The 20463-nt window shown below is 42.4% G+C and overlaps 1 protein-coding gene across 3 annotated transcripts in view; it reads left to right on the forward strand.

Annotated features, from left to right (window-relative positions):
• usp47 (ubiquitin specific peptidase 47) overlaps positions 1-20463 on the forward strand; it is a 259715-nt gene that overhangs the window by 230383 nt on the left and 8869 nt on the right. For all 3 annotated transcript variants that reach the window (XM_072466172.1, XM_072466171.1, XM_072466170.1), the window contains 5 exons: positions 9525-9700; positions 13738-13818; positions 16242-16357; positions 17211-17329; positions 18212-18342. In XM_072466172.1, the coding sequence (XP_072322273.1) occupies positions 9525-9700; positions 13738-13818; positions 16242-16357; positions 17211-17329; positions 18212-18342 (623 nt within the window). The remainder of the gene's footprint in view (positions 1-9524; positions 9701-13737; positions 13819-16241; positions 16358-17210; positions 17330-18211; positions 18343-20463) is intronic.

The raw sequence follows: 20463 nt of genomic DNA on the forward strand, positions 1-20463 counted from the left end.
AGATCTAATTCACCCAATTTTCTTTTCCATGGTTCCTTTTTTTTTTCCACATCAGCTTTCAAATCTCCATATTGTGACTGCCATTGATCTGGAAGCATGATGTGGAGATGCTGAGGTGGGCACAGTAAGAAGTCTTACAACACCAGGTTAACGTCCAACAGGTTTATTTGGAATCACTAGCTTTCGGAGCGCAACTCCTTCATCTGGTGAGTAGACTGGTGTTGGACTTTAACCTGGTGTTGTAAGACTTCTTACTGTGATCTGGAAGCAGTACAGTAAGGCACATTTGTAAATTATTTAAAATGTCTGATTCTGCAGTTTTTAAGAAAGTTTGAAAAGTTAAGAGTTGGCTTCAATTGCAATTTTCTTGGATAATATGGAATACTGGCCCATGTGACTTGGTGACCCTTGACCTGGAAGCAGTGCCAATAGGAAGAAAGTTGAGACCATGTATGGTTGCAAAAAGAGAAGATCAGCAGAGGACACAAAAGACAGACAGAGAAACGGCTCTGGTAAAGAACAAGGAAGTGCTGCAACAGGACACAGTGATCAAAATTCTGTTGTGTTTAGGACCAAGCCAAATTCTCTACAAATCCCTTGACTTAGAAAAGAGAAATTTGCAAGAGAAGAACAAGAGATGGAGCTGAAAAATCTCAATGGAGCATGAGTTCTGGTTATGTGAACTTGTGTTAATGCGAAGTATGGCTGACTCACAGAAAACTGCTCTTAATTTTAATTTGGCAAAGAATTCCACAAATCTGAATTGACTGGAGGGGTGCATTCATTCTTTTAGCAGGGTACTCGTGTGATTACGAGGAAGTAAAGACTGCTGTACTGAACGCTTACGAGTTGCTGCTAGAGTCCTGTAGGCAGGAATTTAGACATTTGAGAAAGGGCATAGGCTATGTAAAATTTGCCATAGCGAAGGAACTGGTGCTTGATAGATGGTATGGGTTGTTGGTAGAGGCAATCGAAAATAGTGATCCTTTCGGGCTACGGTCTCACCTTGAAACACCACAAGGTTCAAAAATAAGGGAAGTCTTGGTAATAGCAGATGACTCATAGGATGATTATCAACAGGTTCCCACTTTGGAATTTCCCAGAGAAACTGGCATGAAAGGCAGGCTGATAAGAGGTCAGGCCTTGCTGAGGAGAAGGGGAGGGAGGAAAAAACCTCGGCCTTTGAGAGTTTGTAGAAGTGAAGATTAAGAGTGCAAGTGTAGTTCAAGGGAACCAACATGCAACTTTTGTAACAAGAAATGGAATTTAAAAACCAAACCAGTTGTATTTTGTCCATTTAAGGGGTGTCCCCTCAGCTGATAATGTCCTGACTGGTAAAGTTCGCAACAAGCAGGAGTCTTCCCACATATTCACTGGGAGGATGAATCGGATGATGGAAAGCTATAAAGATATTTTTCTGAATGTTAAAATGATGCCATGTTTATCTGGTAAGGCAAGCAAATCGGTTATGATCCATAGAAATACAGGATCAGCACAATCACTGTTAGCAGGTGATATGAAGCTCTCTCCAAAAGGTTCGCTGAATAAAAAGATATTGAATCAGGGTATTGAGGGAAATGGTTTGTAGAAGGTTAATTTTAAATGTGGCTTAAGCACCAGTGTTGTTACCTTGAGTGTCATTTACCTGTTGGAGATGTTGATTTCTTGTTAGGAAACAACTTGACTGGAGAAAAGATATTGCTGTCTTCACTGGTTTCAGGGAGACTGTTGAAACTGAAATTGTACAAGGAAAGCCAAGTGAATTAAAAGAAACATAACTATCTGTAAACCTGCTGTGAGAATTGATGTTTCAAACAAAAATGTCTAAAGAATCAAACTATGGCTGCTAATTGTAAAGAATGTTGGCACATCAGAAGGGAGAAGTTAGGGCAATTGGGGACGATATAAAGCCATCTGAGATATAAATGCAGGGACTCTTATAAGCAAGATAATGGAAAGCAGCCAACAATTGTTTTTTATTCTTTCAGGGTATGTGAACATCGCTAGCTGGGCTTGCATTTTTATTGTCCGTTCCTAATTGTCCTTGAGAAGGTGGTGGGGGGCCATTGCCTTGAATTACTGGAGTCCCATGTGGTGTTGGTACACCCACAATGCTGTTATGGAGAGAGTTCCAGGATTTTGACCCAACACCAGGGAAGGAACCATAATATAATCCCAAGTCAGGATAGTGTGTTGCTTGGAGGGCAATTTACAGATGGTGGTATTCCCATGCATCTGCCTATGTTCTTCTAGATGGTATGATAGTGTTTGGAAGGTGCCGTTGAAAGCGTCTTAGTAAGTAGGGCACCTTGTAGATGGTACACACTGCTGCAACTTTGTTGGTAGTGAAGAGCGTGGATATTGAAGGTAGTGGATGGGGTGTCAATCAAGTGGGCTGCTTTGTCCTGAAGGGTGTCGAGCATCTTCAGTCTTGTTGGAGCTGCACTCATCCAGGCAAGTAGAGAGTATTCCATTCCTGACTTCTGCCTTGTAGATGGTGGACAGGCTTTGGGGAGTCAGGAGATTAATTATTTGCCACAGAATTCCCAGCCTCTGACCGGCTCTTGTACCTGCATTATTTATACAAGCCCATAAAACGTAGGAGCAGAAGTAGACCATTCAGCCCATCGAGTCTGATCCACCATTCAATGAGATTATGGCTGACCTGATATAATCCTCAATTCCATTTTCTTGCCTTATCCTCATAACGCGTGATACCCTTACTGATTAAAAATCTGTCTTCCTCAGCCTTGAACATACTTTACAACTCAACCTTTACAGCTCTCTGCGGTAAAGAATTCCACTGATTCACTACCCTCAGAGAAGAAAATCCTCATCTCTGCCTTAAATGTGTGACCCCTTATTCTGAGATTATGCCCTCTAGTCTTAGACTCTCCCACAAGAAGAATCATCCTCTCAGCATCCAGCTGTAAAACCACCTGAGAATCCTGTATATCTCAATAACGTTGCGTCTAATTTTTCTAAAATCCAATGAGTACAGGCCCAACCTACTTGACCTTGCATAAGAAAATCCTTCCAGACCCGGGATCAATCCAGTAAATTTCTTTGGACTACCTCCAATACCGATATAACCTTCCCTTGAATAAGGAGACGAAAACTGTTCACAATGTTCTAGGTGTGGTTTAACTACTGCTGTGTATAGTTTTAGCAGGACGACTCTACTTTTATACTCCATTCCTTTTGAAATAAAAGCCAACATTCCATTTACCTTCCCAATTACCTGCTGAGCATGCACACTAGCTTTTTGTGCTATATGCATGAGGATCCCCAAATCCTTCTGTGCTGCAGTTTTCAGCAGTCTTTCTACATTTAAATAATATTCAAGACTCACGAGAGACAAATAGAGATGAAGTCGATGAGGCTTTATTAAGCGTGACTTGTTCCCCGCAGTTCAGCAACAGACTGGCCTGCGGGGGAGAACTCCTGGTTCTTATACTCCGCCTTCAGGGCGGAGCTAGAGATCAACAGCCAACCAGGACCCGGGATCTGTCAGCCAATGACATCACGGCTTCACAGCCCCACATGACCCCTAATGCATACTACCACAGTTATGCTCCATCTGCCAGGTTTTTGCTCATTCACCTAACCTGTCTATATCCCTCTGTAGACTCTGTGTCACCCTCACCACTTGCCTTCCCACCTATTTTTTTAATCATCCACAAACTTGACAATAGTGCATTCACTTCCCTCGTCCAAGTCATTAATATGTTTTGTAAATAAATATGACCTCAGTATGGATCCCTTTGGCACTCCACTAGTCACAGGTTGCCATTCTTTTTTGTAAATTTAGAGTGCCCAATTTTTTTTTTTTTCAATTAAAGGGTAATTTAGTGTGGCCAATCCACCTACCCTGCACATCTTTGGGTTGTGTGGGTGAGACCCCGCAGACATGGGGAGAATGTGCAAACTCCACACACAGTGACTCGGGGCCAGGATCGGACCCAGGATCTCGGCGCCGTGAGGCAGCTGCGCATCGTGTCGCTCACAGGTTTCTATTCTGAAAATGCCCTCTTATCCTAACTCTGTCTTACCGGTTAGCCAATCCTTAATTATGCTATTATACCATCCCCGACACATGGGTTTATCTTATTAAGTAGACTTTTGTGTGGTACCTTATCAAATGCTTTTTGGAAATCCAAGTATATTATTCTACTGGTTCCCCTTTATCCTGCCATTACCACAAAGAATTCTGACAAATTTGTCATCCAGATTTCCCCTTTATCCAGCCATGTTGCTCTGCTTGATTATATTGTACATTTCTAAATTATTATTACATCCTTTATAATGGGACTCCCTAGGGGGAATATTTGCTAGTGGCTGGGAATGGGGACTAACGCAACGAGTCAGAGGTGGTGGGGAATGAAGAACAAAAGACAGTTAAGGGAATAAGAAAAGTGATGGGCAGAGAAATTAAAAGGCCAGATCAAACAGGGCCTCAGTGATAAATAATAGGAACGGGATAAGTAATGTTAAAAAGACGAGCCATAAGGCTTTGTGCCTTAACATGCAGAGCATTTGCAATAAAGTGGATGAATTAATCATGCAAATAAAGTAAAAGGGTATTATATAGTTGGATTTATGGAACGTGGCTGCAGGATGACCAGGGGTGGGAACTGAACATCCAGGGGTACTTGGTATATAGGAAGGACAGACAAAAAGGTAAAGGCAGAGTTGCATTACTGATTAAAGAGGAAATTAAACAAAAGTTGGGGGAAGGAACCAAGGTTGGGGGGAGGGGTTTACAAGAGGAAGTGGAGGGGAGGAGTCTGTGAGGAGTGGGGGGGGGTCTTGTCTACAATTCATGGGTGTCATTCACGGTACTCTTTCAGGGATTGGATGGCGTTAACTAGTAGTGGGGGGAGGGTTGAGGGGTTGGACTATATATGTCAATGGTGACCATAGGCGATTCCTGATTCCTTTTTATTTTTTCCTTTTTTTCCACCTTGGGAGGTTTTGTTTTATTTGATGCTTATATTGCCAGGTGGGCCATTGTGTAGGGGGTGGTGGGAGGATGGGATCATTGTTGTTAATAAGGGGATTGACACTGTATTCGTTACCGTTTACTGTTTGTTGGTGGGGTGTAAATTCTGAAGAAAATGTGAAAATGGAAAATAAAAATATTTTTTTTAAAAAGAGGAAATTAACGCAATGGTGAGAAAGGATATTAGCTCCAACAATGTGGAATATGTAGGGTAGAGCTGAGAAACACAAAGGGCAACAAATGTTAGTGGGGATTGTGTATAGACCCCCAAGCTGTAGTGGTGATGTTGGGAGTGGTATTAAACAGAGATGCATTCAACAAAGGAACATCTGTAATTATGAGTGCATGTCGATTTGGCAAATCAAATTCCTAACAATACTGGAGAGCAATGTTTTTCAAACTTTATTCCCCGGGACCCACTTTGCCAACCAGTCGACCTTTGGGACCCACGCCAGCGGACATTCGCGACCCACATGGGCTAACATATGCCAAGTTTGCTTCCTTTGATGCAAAAGGGAGCCTGCTTGGTCCTCACAACCTCACTCCAATCAGGTTCACAGGAGGAGAGGGCAATGCACACATCTGGTGCAGACTTCAGCCATTCCTTTGTGCCATCTTCACTTTGTGAGAACGGAAAATCTAACCTCGTGCATGTAGGTCGTCGTGAAGGGCAATAGCAACAAAATCTTGATTTACTCAGCATTTGATATTCCTGGGGGAAGCTACTGCAGAATGCTGACAGCTTCATGGGCTTTTGCCATCTTTTTAATGTGCTGCCACAGGTCAGGTACAGCAGCATAGCCTTTTCATTTGATGTCTGCTATAAATTAATAACTTAATCGGTGGTCTCAACCTCAAAGGAATTTTTCACTTCTCATTCAAAATCTGAAACTTCTCTAATTTTCCAGTACTTCCCTGCATATAACACACATGGGCTTTGCATCCTTATTTACATTGGTACAATTGACAAAAACCATACCTCAAGAAATCATCTTTATACTGCTTTGTTCCCAAGTTAGGTTTCTTCTTTGTTCACGAGTTAAGTTTCTCCTTTGTAGGCTGTGAACCAGAAGCTCTGGAGCTCAGTACAGAGTTAACACTAGCACGGCTCTGTTCTGCCCTAAATTCTCCTGTGCAATTCTCTCCAACAGATTCATAAGTGGGATCCTGGCCAGTAGGTATACTGCCAATTTGTGTCACTAGCCGACTTTTACTTAATTTTCACAGTCCTCTAGCCTTGCTTGCTGGCAGCTAGAAAAAGGAACAAGTTCTCCGTCATTTGGCACCAAAAGCACATATATACAGGGCGCATGATGTTAAATGTACATGCAAGGTGCTGACCAGCTCAGTGCTGCTACTTCTGGCCAGGCGACTGCACACAGCCTAATTTCCTCCTTATTTAAAAGATGGCAGCTGCCAACATTCTCAATAAAAATGATAGTAGTGGCCATTGGGCGTTCCTGTTGGTCCAGACCAGATCGCCCCTCCAGCGATCTGGTCTGGACCACAACAGAAACGCCATAACAGATCATTCTGCAACCACCCTGACATCCGCATGTGGCTCACCCGCGGGTCGCTATCGCAGTTTGAAAAATCCTGCCGTAGAGGAAGAATTCCTGCAGTGTATACAGGATGGTTTTCTGGATCAACACATTGAGGAACCAACTAGAGAACAGGTCATCCTAGACTGGATATTGTGTAATGATAAAGGAATAATTGGCAATCTAGTTGTGCAAGGCCCCTTGGGATGAGCGACCATAGTGTAACAGAATTCTTCATCAAGGTGGACAGTAACATAGTTGATTCTGAAACTAGGATTCTGAAACATAAATCTGAGTTGGCTACGATACGCAATGGTAAACATCCAAAGAGCTCATGGGTGAACTGCAATAATTGTTTATTCCAGTCTGGCTCAAAAATAGAATTGTGGCTATACCACGGCTCACAAGGGAAATTAGAGATGGTATTAGATCCAAGGAAGAGGCGTACAAGTTGGCCAGAAAAACAACAGACCTGAGGATTGGGAGCAGTTTAGAATTCAGCGAAGGAGATCAAAGGGATTGATTAAGAAGGGGAAAATAGAGTATGGGAGTAAGATAGTGGGGAACATAAAAACTGACTGTAAAAGCTTCTATAGGTATGTGAAGAGAAAAATGATTAGTGAAGAAATGTGGGCCTCTTACAGTTAGAAATAAGAATTTATAATGCAGAACAAAGAAATGGCTGACCAACTAAATACATACTTTGGTTCTGTCTTCTCAAAGGAGGACACAAGTAACTTACCTGCAATATTGGGGAACACAGGGTTTAGTGAGAGGGAGGAACTGAAAGAAATCAGTATTAGTTGGGAAATAGTGTTGAGGAAATTGATGGGATTGAAGGCTGATAAAGCCGCAGGGCCTGATAATCTATATCCCGCTGTACTTAAGGAATTGGCCCTGGAAATATTGGATGCATTGGTAGTCATCTTCCAAGATTCTATAGACTCTGGGACAGCTCCTACAGATTGGAGGGTAGCTAATGTAACTATTTAAAAAGGAAGGTGAAGAGAAAATGGAATTATAGATTAGTCAGCCTGACATCGGTAGTGGAGGAAATGCTAAAGTCCATTATAAATTATTTAATAGCAGAGCACTTGGAAAACAGTGGCAGGATCGGACAGATTCAGCATGGATTTATGTTAGGGAAATCTACTGGAATTCTTCAAGGATGCAACTAGTAGAGTTGATGTGGGGGAGCCAGTGGATGTGGTTTATTTGGACTTTCAGAAGGCTTTCGACAAAGTCCCACATAAGAGATTAACATATAAAATTAAAGAGCATTCAATTGGGTGTTGTGTATTGAGATGGATAGAAAACTGGTTGGCAGATGGTAAACAAAGGTGGGGATAAATGGGTCTTTTACGGAATGGCAGGCAGCAACTAGTGAGGTGCCGCAGGGATCTGTGCTAGGTCCTTAGCTATTCACAATATATATTAATGATTTATATGAGGAAATTAAATGTAATAACTCCAAATTTTCAGATGGCACAATGCTGGGTGGAGGGTGCAGAGATGCTTCAGTGTGATTTGGACAAGCTTAGTGAGTGGGAAAACGCATGGACAGATGCAGTATAATTTGGATAAATGTGAGACTTTCAGTTTTGGTAGCAAAAATAGGAATCTGGCTATAGATTGAGAGAAGGTATGTGCAAAGACCTTGGTGTCCTTGTACACCAGTCGCTGAAGGTAAGCATGCAAGTGCAGCAGACTTGAAGAAGGCAAATGGTATGTTGGCCTTCACAGCGAGAGGATTGGAGTATATCATAGAATCATAGAATTTACAGTGCAGAAGGAGGCCATTCAGCCCATCGAGTCTGCACCAGGCATGGAAAGAGCATCCCACTTAAGCCCACACTTCCAATCTATCCTCGTAACCCAGTATAGGAGCGGGGATGTCTAGTTGCAGTTGTACAAGACCTTGGTGAGATCACACCTGGAATATTGTGTGCAGTTTTGGTCTCCTTGCTGTAGAGGGAGTGCAGCAAAGTTTACCAGACTGATTGGCAGGACTGACATATTAGAAGAGATGAGTCGGTTAGGATTATATTTGCTGGAATTCAGAAGAATGATGGGAGTTCTCATAGAAACCTAGAAAATTCTAACAGGACTAGACAGTGTTGATGCAGGAAAAATTCCAATGGTGGGATAGTCCAGAATGGCCTATTCCTGCTTCTATTTTTTTATGTTTCTATATTGTGGAATTGTGTAGCAACTTAATGCAATACATTCAAAAGGGGAATACTTGTGTAAGGTGTATCTTTGTTGTATTGACTATTGAAAGTAAAATTTAACTTTATATTTGATTAATCATTTGCCCGTTAATTCGTGTTTAATTTAAATAAATAAGGATTTGTGCTAAGTAAAAGTTACAAAAGTGAAATCTTGTTGGTCATTTCTTTGGGGGATCATTTGGTAAATTTGGTTATTTTGGTTGACGTTTCCCTCACGGGGTCGTAACAAATTAAGGAAATAAATTGTTGGTTGTTCCATTCACTGAGGTGCTCGGTAACCAATTACACTCACTGTGCTGAATCAGCAATTTACAGGACAGAATGTTTTTGAGCTGAAGGATGCAGGAAAATAAATGATTCTCTCATGTGGCATGCTGTAAGGTGCAAAATCTGAGTCAACAATGTTTTTGTTAAACTGTGTTTTCCTGGTCATTGCAAGTCTGCAAGTTTATTTTGGTATTGATAATGACTACTAGGACTGAGAGATGCAGGCCATCAGCATGAGCAGGATTTTAAAAATGCCTTCAGGGTCTTTGATGATGAAGGATCTCTGTCATGGTAGCAGTAACTTTGTAGCAAGGTGCTGTGCAATTGGGATTCTTACTACTCTTAGCTTGCACAACCCGAACAATGTCCTTAACTATGTAAATGAATGCAAGTGATTTGAACAAATTGGTTAAAATTGCATTAATGCAATGCAGTGAATTACTGTTAGCATGCCAGATTTTTATACTAACTTTATTCTTGCAGGTTTGTTGGTGTTTGTTGATAAGCGCATAACACTGGCTGCCTTCAAGCAGCAGTTAGAGCCATATATTGGAGTTCCATCATCCCAGTTTAAAGTCTTCCGGGTCTATGCTAACAACCAGGAGTTTGAGAGTGTTCGATTAAATGAGACTCTGTCCTCATTTTCCGATGACAACAAGGTGAGAAATGTTACACGTTAAATCTCTTCAGTGAATTCAGTAATCTCCAAATGACTTCATCCTTAATTATTACATAAATATTTTTTATCAGAATAAAACATTTAAATGTTTATTTATTTATAAAGTATGATGCTGTGAATGTTGGAAATCTGAAATAAAAACATTTTGCTGGAAATGCATAGCATTTGTGGAGAGAGAATCAAGTTATCACTTCAGGTTGATGTCCTTTTATGAGACCTGGGAGTTGAAGAAAAAAGTTTGCACTTTCTGACGGCTAACCTGCAGATTGATTGGGAAGATAGGCTGTTGACCGTGTCTTCCACTGAGAACGTACATGTTCTTAACACACCTAGTTTATAAATACTCGAGGATAATGGTAGGTGATACGCTACAGTATTTGAAGGTTTAATGTTTGTAAACAAGTTGGTTGAAATTTTAGTGCCGCTTGTTCTATTAACCAGTGATATACTGTAGGTTAGTGTTTTTAAAGTTCCGTTTACATTCTTACTCCGGGAACTTAGAACATAGGATCAGCAGCAGATCATTCAGCACCTCAAGCTTTTTCCATCACTCAATTAGATCATGGCTGCTCAGTGCCTCAACTCTATTTAGTCTGCCCTTGGTACTGCAATCGCCTCTTCTAGAAGCAGTAAATAGTGTTTATGGCATCATAGAAATTTACAATGCAGGAGGCTGCATTTTGGCCTGTTTTGGCTGTCCTGGCAATTGTTCTCTGGAATATCTTTCCTAAGTGTCTCTGCCTTTCCACCTCTCTGTCATCCTTTAAGATATTCCTTAAAACCTACCTCTTTGGCCACAATTTTGATTACCTGCATTAATGCCACCTTATGTGTCTTGGGGTTAAATTCTGCCTTGTAGTGCTCCTTTGAAGTGATTTGGGATGATTCAGAACAGGTAATACATAAATACACGTTGTGGCCACCGAGAACTGCATTTTTCTCCATAGCTCTGTAAGTTCCTCATCCTGAAGTATCTGTCCAACTCTCTTTTTAAATTATGGAATCACCTACCACAACCACACCAGGAAGAGTGTTCCATGTCTCGACTAATTGCTCCTCACATCCATCCCCTTTAGAGCGTTTTCCAATTATTTGGAATTCATGACCTGTAGTTATTGGCCCACTTTCCAGAAGGGCCCACTTTCCAGAAGGGGAATACTTTTTCCCCCCGTTTACTCATTAAAATTTCACATCCTGAAAATCCCTGTTAGCTAAATCTTAACCTTCTTAGTAGTGATCTTGAAAATTGTTCCTTCTGTCCCCAGGATACTAAACTCCTGATCTCAACCCTGCCTTTGCAGGGAGATTCCAACAGACAGAGACTATGTTGCTGACTTGCAAACTCACTTGTAAATACCAGCAGAGTGTCCTTTATCCAGAACACCTGGGACCGATTGCATTTTGGTTTTCGGATAATTTCAGTTTTCAGATGTGATATCCCCTAACATACTGAGTATAGTCAGGATGAATAAGTAGTGACTTATATAAACCAAGCTAGTAATGAGGGGTAGAAGAAAAGGTTTTGTGTTCTCAATGGTATGTTAAGAAGTTGATGAAGCAAGGAGAAACAGCCTCTGGGAGATCAGACTTGGCACTCAGATCCATACTTGCAAAGACTTGCTGATTCCATTTGGATCAAGTATCGTTATGTGGCTGAGGGGCATCGTTTTCTTGGTTGAAGTTAATTGCCATGGTAGGGGTGGGTCAGAAGCAAAAACCCTCACAGCAGCTGAACACAAAGTAAGGCAAACAAGTAGATTTCCCGAGCTAAAGATTGGGTGTGATCAGCAAAGTTCACATTAGCTCGGGTCAGGGACCTCCCATGCTAACGGTCAACGAGGTTCAGAAAAAGTACAGTTTTTGGATTTACGGATAAAGAATACTTGACCTGTAGTGAAAGTGACGGGAAACAGTCATAGGGAGAGAATAAAATTGAAATACTGTAAGGAGGATAGTTTTGCCTTTGGGGGGAAAAAAGTCCTTTTAAAAAGATTCCTTTTTACTTCACTTGCTTAGATATTCAGCACTTGTCATAGAATGCAGAGAATGGTTGAAATTCATTGAATACAAAAACTCATTTCTACTGCACTTTTTTTAAATGTTACTAAAGCTTTGATAATAAAATTGTGCTTTATCAACATTTTTACATGAAGTTGCAACCCTACTTTATTATTTCTGTACGGTAAAGATGATCATTAATGGGTAATGGTCACTTTGCAACACAGGCAGTGGTGCTGGTATCAAAAGTGTCTGTAGCTTGGTTTGCAATTGAAAAATATGGCCAACGTTGTCTTTTATGTTAGATTATACACTCTAGTTTGCCCACTAGTGCTTTTCCACTTACTGGCACACTCCAGAAAAGGCACAACTTCCAACTATCCAGTATAACTCTGGAACAATTTGTCTCTATATGGTACATTCAATGCAGTAAAATATTCCAAAGCACCTCACAGGAGTGATTATCCAGCAAAATGTGAGATCAAACCGCATAGGGAGATATTGGGACAGGCAAACAATAGCTTGGTCGAAGAGGTTATTTTTGAGCAGCATCTTAAAGGAGGAGACAGAGTTGGACAAGTTTTGGGAAAGAATTCCATAATTTAAGATACTAGACAGCTAAAAGCACAGTTGGCCAGTGGTGTAGCAGTGAAAATTAGGGATGAGCAAGATGCCAGACTTAGAGGAGCATTGAGATCTCGGAAGGTGAGAGGGCTAGAGGAGAGATAGAAAGGGGCAAGTTTCTGGAGGGATTTGAACAGAAGAGTGAGAATTTTAAAATCAAGACATTGGCAGAATGTTGACCAATATAAGACAGCGAGGACAGTGGTGATGGGCACATGGGACTTGTTAGGTACAGGCAGCAAGGTTTTCAACGGAATCATTTTGCAGCGGAATGTTTTCATGACAAAATTATGGATAATGTCACTGGGTCAGTGACTTCTATCTCCCCGAGGTAGAAATGGCAGTTGTCCATGTGTTCATGCACAGAGATATGGGGGGGAGAATTATCAGAGCCCACTTAAAGCAGAGCTGAGGAGAAAACGCTTCTTCCAAAGGTTTTCTGAATCTGTAGAATTTGCTACCCCAGAGTGCGGTAGATGCTGGAACCGTGAGTAAATTTAAGGAGGAGTTAGACAGATTTTTAATTTGTAATGGGTTGTAGGGTTATGAAAAATGGGCAGGATGTTGGAGTTAAGGCCAGGATGTGATCAGCCATGATTGAATGGCAGAGCAGACTCGATGGGCCAAATGAACTAATTCTGCTCATATCTTATGAACTTATTTCATAAGGGGCAGCACGGTAGTATAGTGGTTAGCACTATGGCTCCACAGCGCCAGGGTTCCAGGTTCGATTCCCGCTTGGGTCACTGTCTGTGCGGAGTCTGCACGTTCTCCCTGTGTCTGCATGGGTTTCCTCCGGGTGCTTCGGTTTCCTCCCACAGTCCAAAGATGTGCAGGTTAGGTGGTTTGGCCACGCTAAATTGCCCTTGGGTTAGGTGGGGTTGCTGGGTTACAGGGATAGAGTAGAGGTGTGGGCTTAAGTAGGGTGCTCTTTCCAAGAGCAGGTGCAGACTCGATGGGCCGAATGGCCTCCTTTTGCACTGTAAATTCTACGATTTGACGCAGGCGCAAATCCCGCTATGATTGCTAACTCCCGTGAAAATGAGATCTTCGCCAGCGACATAATCAGGTTCACACCCAGTGAAGAACGGTTGCAAAACGTGTACCCCCTGCTTTTTTTGGACAAAGTGTAGAAGATCTGGAGCGAAGACCTGCCCACTGTTCTAGGGAGAAACACGCTGATTTTCAGTCAGAACCTGACACTGCCATTTTGGGGGAAAATTCTGTCCCTTGTCTGGCGTTACACATATTGTGTTCCACACGAAGGCTCAATCTTCTCCCGCTTCTCATATGTAGCCAGTTACATCTGCGCGCAAACATTAGCTGCAAATTTTTCATTACATTAGCTATAGCATAGTATCAAGTTGGAATTAATGTTTAAAAATAAATCTACAGGTAACTATTCGACTTGGAAGAGCTCTACGGAAAGGGGAATATCGTGTTAAAGTGTACCAACTACTTGTGAATGATCCAGAGGTAAGTAAGACTGCTTACTTGACTCTACTGTACTCAGTGAATAGTAATTTTGCATTTAGTCTTAAATCTGGGAATGGAAAGCTTAGATTCTTTGCTCGGGTCTCTGGAGTGTGGCTTGAGCATGCCCCAAGGAATAGAAGCAAGAATACTGTGTGGTCCCTCAGACCTGCTCCATCATTCAGTTAGATCATGGCTGATCATCTGACTCAAAAGGTGAGAGTGCTACCCACTGAGCCATGAGTGACCTGACCCGTAAGTCAATTAAAGATAGGTGAAGTAATTTTCTCTATTTGAAAAAAAAAAAAAAATATTGGAATAGTTAAAACTATCTCTGCAATTGATAATTTTAGAGTGAATGTTAAAAAAGGTGATTTCAGTGTTGTGTAATGGTATTTTTCGCTATACTTGGCAGTCTTTTATAAGTGCCTCATAAACCATGTCTTACAATAGTCTGACCTGCAGTGAAATGTAACCTGCAGCATATAAAATTGCAGCGAATGCAATCCCAAGAAGTTCATTTTAAAATACCCACTAGGATATTAAAATGAAAAATGTAGCTGAAGTAAATCTACAAAGTGCTTGCCGAAGACATAGTGGGGATTTTCGCAGTTTTCTTTGTGCCTTTTGGGAACCACATTTCACCCTGTAAAATAACATTCCAGTGTCATGGATTACTTGAGAATACTGTAAAAGGCTGCTTTAACAGCTCATAACACTGTCAAGCATCAAACACAAATTAAAACTTTGCAGAGCTAGGTGGCTTCCTTTGAACTCTGCCTGCTGCAACTTTGTCAGTAGGTTGCTCCAAAAGTTTAAACTTACCAGTGGGTCACAAGCAGAAGAGGTTGTGGGAATACCGGTATAGATATGATGGGCCAAGTGGCAGCCTCCCGTGTCGTAAAATCTTTGATTTACCAAGGAAGGCAAATTTTGTGCCCGTCCCCACTAAAATGTTTCTTTAACTCACTACACAAAGCCTGTTTGGAATAGTATCCATTGAAATAGAAAATTGTGAGGAACTAAGAATTAGGGAAGATTTTTTTTTTTTAAATGACATTGGGATAAAATATTTTAAAAGTTAGTGCAGCACGGTGGCCCAGTGGTTAGCACTGCTGTCTCACGGCGCCAAGGTCCCCGGTTCGATCCCGGCACTGGGTCATTGTCCGTGTGGAGTTTGCACATTCTCCCCGTGTTTGCGTGGGTTTCGCCCCCACAAGTTATTGCTAAACGGGCAGCTGGTTAAGATCCGAAACTCGAATCGAGAAGATTTCGCCTTTGCTGAAACTAAAGATGGTTTTCCCAAACTTGGCCAAATAACCTCTGTGTGGTAATTAACTGTTGGATTTCACTCCGAGTTATCTAATATTTGATGTTGTTTGGGAACAAAGGGGTGTCTCAGACTTCAGGAAACTTAGGTAGCTGGGACCCAAGGGGTAACTTCATGTAATACTTTGTGCATTTGGCCATCAGTGTAATTAAATGTTGTGGTGTATTATAGTCCTTCTTGTGTGTTTTTTATTCCTAAAAATTATTTATTAACTGATCACACAATGACTGGACTATTCTTCCCTGGTTCACATATCTTTTCTCTCCATATACCACATTAGAAATGTACACCTCTAAGAACTAGTGTTCCAAGTTACCCTTCTGGTTTTTGGGATACCCTCGCATTTAACACTGGCGGGGTTCTTAACAATAGTTCACACTAGACTAGCAAAGTGAGAGTTCAATTCCCATCAGATAACTTGTGGACATGCACTCCTAGAATGACCTTGAAAAACTACTGTATTGTGACCAAACCCCCTGACTGGCAACACGGTAGCACAGTGCTTAGCATTGTTGCTTCACAACACAAGGGTCCCAGGTTCGATTCCTGGCTTGGGTCATTGTCTGTGCGGAGCAGAGCCTGCACGTTCTCCCCGTGTCTGCATGGGTTTCCTCTGGGTGCTCCCGAAAGACGTGCTATTAGGTAATTTGGACATTCTGAATTCTCCCTCAGTGTACCCGAACAGGCGCCGTAATGTGGCGACTAGGGGCTTTTCACAGTTACTTCATTGCAGTGTTAATGTAAGCCTACTTGTGACAATAAAGATTATTATTATTATTCCTCTTGTACAATAGGCTTTTGTATGTAATTGCTTCCTGTTCCACACCATTGCTGACTCTTCGTGCCTCTGGACAAGTAGGGATGGGCAATAAGTACTGTTGTCCATGTTTCACCAGCAAGTTCTAGAGCCTATTTTTCAGTTGCATCAGGACAATTATAGGTGTATCTGATGAATGGGCAAATATCTTGTGGTAACTGGAAAAATTTAAACCTGGGAAGTTGAATACTCTTAGCCCCTCATGACTTTCCAATGAACGAAGAGTGTTTAAACAAAAGATTGTTGTGTGTATACTCTACTTGTGCTCTTGTATTTCAGCCCTGTAAATTTCTGCTCGATGCTGTGTTTGCTAAAGGCATGACGGTGCGCCAATCAAAGGAGGAGCTCCTGCCTCAGTTGAGGGAGCAGTGTGGGCTAGATCTCGGCATTGACAGGTAGGAATTGGCATTAGCTTGTCCTGTAATCATTTGAAGGAGCTAGATGCCAAACATGGCTTATTTCTAAAGTAACATCTGGCCATATGAGGTCACATAGGAGGTCATTCATCCCATCTTGTCTTTCCCAGCGTATTATAATTCTCTTGGTCCCCTGCGGGATTTATATCATGATCTTTAAAGGTCAGAATTTTATATTTTAATGCATTAATTGCTTAGTAACATGAAGACAGCCTGAAAAATTATCTAATTAAAGTGCCTGTGCTTTCATCAGCTCAGCATTCTTCTTTCAGTCAGTGATTCCTGTACCAGCAGGACTAAAATTTCCAATTTAACCTGGTAAAGGGATTTCCAAAAGTATACGTAACTGAATTGCAATTCCATCAGCCATTCCTGGCTGAGAATGTGTATGACTATCCTGATTGATTTTTTTAAAAACTTTTTTTGGTAATGGTAAATGGTGCTCCGGTTTCCTCCCACAGTCCAAAGATGTGCACGTTAGACGGATTGGCCATGCTAAATTGTCTCTTGGTGCCCAGGGATTATTGGAATAGGACAGGGGAGTGGACTTGGGTGGAGTGCTCTTTCAAAGGGTCAGTGTAGACTTGATGGGCCGAATGGCTCCCTGCACCATAGGAATTCTATAATTCTATTTTTTTAAAAAATAATCCTGCACTAATTGCAGGAATCACTGATTGAAAGAAGAATGCTGAGTTGATGAAAGCACAGGCACTTGAATTAGATAATTTTTCAGGCTGCTTCATGTTACTACGCAATTGATGCATTAAAGCACTACATCTCTGCGAGATAAGCAGGCTTCCCATGGTTAACAATCTCTCTTGCATTTTGACAGGTTTAGACTGAGGAAGAAAACCTGGAAGAACCCTGGAACAATCTTTCTCGACTATCACATCTATGAGGAAGACATCAACATCTCCAGTAACTGGGAAGTTTTCCTTGAGGCACTTGATGGTAATGCTACTTCAACAACAACTTGTATTTATGTAGGAGCTTTAATATAGATAACCATCCTCAAGTGATTCACAGGAACATTATCAAACCAAATTTGAGACTGCACCACATGAAGGGATTTTAAGATAGAAGACCAAAATTTTGGTCACAAAAGTAGAGGGAATTAAGTAAAGTTTGGAGCTTTAGGCCCTAGAATTCTTACAATTCCTTTTGTCATCTGCCCTCGACATCTTTGTCAATCTCCACCTATCACTGGCCCCCATCCAGGCCCACCGATTCACGCAACCCCTCACTGCAGTATAAATCTGACCCCATTTCCACTTCTCTCTAGCTTTGCCAAAGAGCCATTCAGACTCAAAACATTAGCGCCCTTCTCTCTCCAGAGATGCTGTCAGACCTGCTGAGATTGTCCAGTCTTTCTGTTTTTGTATCAAAGGAATGGTGCTGCATGAGCTCGTCAGGATGAGTAATTTAGAGGGGAGACTTGGAGATGCCAAGTTTACACTGGCTTGCTGCCCTTGTCCTTCTCAGTGAGTTGCATCAACTGGGATATGATGTTGAACAAAGTTTGGGGATAGCTGTCGTGTTGTTGGTAGAATGTTCCATACCCACTATGCTCCAGTGATGCTGTCAGACCTGCTGAGATTGTCCAGTCTTTCCGTTTTTGTATCAAAGGAATGGTGCTGCATGAGCTCGTCAGGATGAGTAATTTAGAGGGGAGACTGTGTGGTGGAAAAGTAAGCCAGCTTCTGGCTCACCGATCTCTTTGCTGATGAGTATTATACCACCTGAATAATTTGCAGCTCTAATCTGAAGTTTAAAAAGAGTGGTAACCGGGCCCCTGCTGACATTTCTCTGACATTCTTTTGGTCTTTCCTTCAGAGCCTGAGAAAATGAAGTCCTTGTCACAATTAGCAGTGTTGACCAGACAGTGGCAGCCATCCCGCATGAAGCTGGAGCCCTTCCAAGAAATCGTCCTGGAGAGCAGCAGTGTTGAGGAGCTGAAAGAAAAGGTCAGTCACTTCAAGCAGCCATCCTTTTTTGAGCAGGGAGAAAGTGTCTCAATATTAATATGGTGGGATGCTTTATTAGATACTGAAAACTTTTCCAATTTCATGATTCTTGGGCTGAATCTTGCTGGAAGAATAATGGTTAACAATGCATGTCGATTTCCAGTGGCGGCCATGGACTAAGCGGCCGCATGCGGGGCAGTTCCCACTTAAAGACCTAGTTTTAAACCTTTTTCTCCCCGGAGAATGGCACTACAGTTGGAAAGGGGCAGATTAAATTGATCGTCTTCAACAGCTCTGTGAGTGTGAACTGTCGGCTGGCGGCAGCAAAAACTGAAAGGAAAATAGAGGAGCCGCGTGGCGGCACAGAAAAAAAACATGGTGGACTTTTCCCAGTTGCCGACGCCCGCCCTGTCCTCCACTGAGAAACTGATGGCTTTTATTACGGGTGAGTTCAAGAGCCACAGACAGGCAGCGAAGGAAGATCTGGCCGCAGCGATCAAGACGGCAGTAGCACCTCTTTGCGTATCACTGGTAAGGGTGGAGCAGCAGCTGGAGTCGCAAGGCGCGACAATCCGGGAGATAGAGAAGGTGGCCTTGGAACATGACGAACGGATTGCCATATTGGAGATAGAAACTGTGATACTGGTGGTGGCTCAAAAGGTCCTCAAGGCGACCAGAAGAATAGGTCCAGGTGCTAGAACTTACGGTTCGTCGGGTTACCGGAGGGCGTCGGACGTAACAGCCCCACTGATTATGCTCGGGGAGCTGGTTGGTGAGGGGGTCTTCACTAAAACCCCCACCGAGCTCATTGGTCGCTGTGACAGAAGCCGAGAGCTGGGGATCCACCGCGGCCAGTGATCGTCCGTCTTCATAAATTCCAGGACAAGGAGCACATTTTGAAAAGGGCGAGGACCACCGTGTCCTGTAACTGGGAGGGACACTCTGTCCACATATATCAGGACATTGGGCATGTCCTGGCAGAATTTTAACAAGGCCAAGATGGTGTTATTTAAGGGTAATATCCAATTTGGAATGTCGTACACGGCAAAACTTTGGGTTATGTTCAAAAACAAAGAGCATTTCTTTAACATGCTGGAAGAGACAAACGATTTTATAACGATAAAATGGGCTGGGAGTAAGTTGAGTGCAGGTGCACAAAGTTATGGAAATTCTGTGTTTTGTTACATGTACATTTTGCTGTTATATACAGTGCTTGACAGTTTTGCTTTTATATAGTTCCAGGCTGAATCATATAGATGCTGGTTGAAGGGGGCTTATTTTTGGCTTTTTCTTTTATTCCTTTACTCCTTTTTCTTTCCTCTGGCACAGGCGATTTTGGATGGGGAAAACAGGGCTTGAGGCTGTTAGTGCCACACAGGTGTTTAAGGAGTTGAATGAGGGTGGTGGCCATCTTGGATGGTTTGGGGAAAGAGATTGACCTGGGCATGCGGAGGCCTATCCACGAATGGTTGACCCTAATAGAGGGGGAGTTGAGAGACTTCCTGTCAGGACTATCACCTGCAAGTGAGGGGTCTAAATGATCCAGTCACGAGCGTCCAGGTGTTTACCCACCTGAAAATCCTGGAAGCTGACGTAGTCTTTATACAAGATGTGCATTTGAGGACCAGGAATCAGACAAGACTATGGAAGAGCAACAGTGCTAACCACTGTGCTACCGTGCCGCCCATGTTCAAAGACTCACTGTCCCCAAGGGATCTTGCCAATCGGATTTCGACATGAGGGCGAGATGGTTGGCTATAATTTTCAATAAGAAGATGGTCTTCACGGTGGCCAACATGGTGGGGGTGAGAAGATATGTAATGGTGAGTGGGGTTCTGGAGAATGCACCGGTGGTGCTAATGAATTGGAACGCTGTTGACTTCATTAAGAAAGCACTGGCAGGGATCCCCAACCTTAACTCTCATCAACTGATATAGGGGGTGACTTCAACTGCGTGCTGAACCCAATATTGGTCAAGTTGAGCCCAGGTCTTTTGTTAAGACCGGAATAGCAAGGGAATTGGCAAATTCATGGAACAGGTAGGAAGACGGTTGGACCTCTGGAGGTTCAATCATCCAAGAGAGGGAATTCTCTTCCTCACCTCCATTGGGTGTACTCTCA

Source organism: Scyliorhinus torazame, chromosome 10 (genome assembly GCF_047496885.1).
Source record: "Scyliorhinus torazame isolate Kashiwa2021f chromosome 10, sScyTor2.1, whole genome shotgun sequence".
Taxonomy (NCBI): domain Eukaryota; kingdom Metazoa; phylum Chordata; class Chondrichthyes; order Carcharhiniformes; family Scyliorhinidae; genus Scyliorhinus; species Scyliorhinus torazame.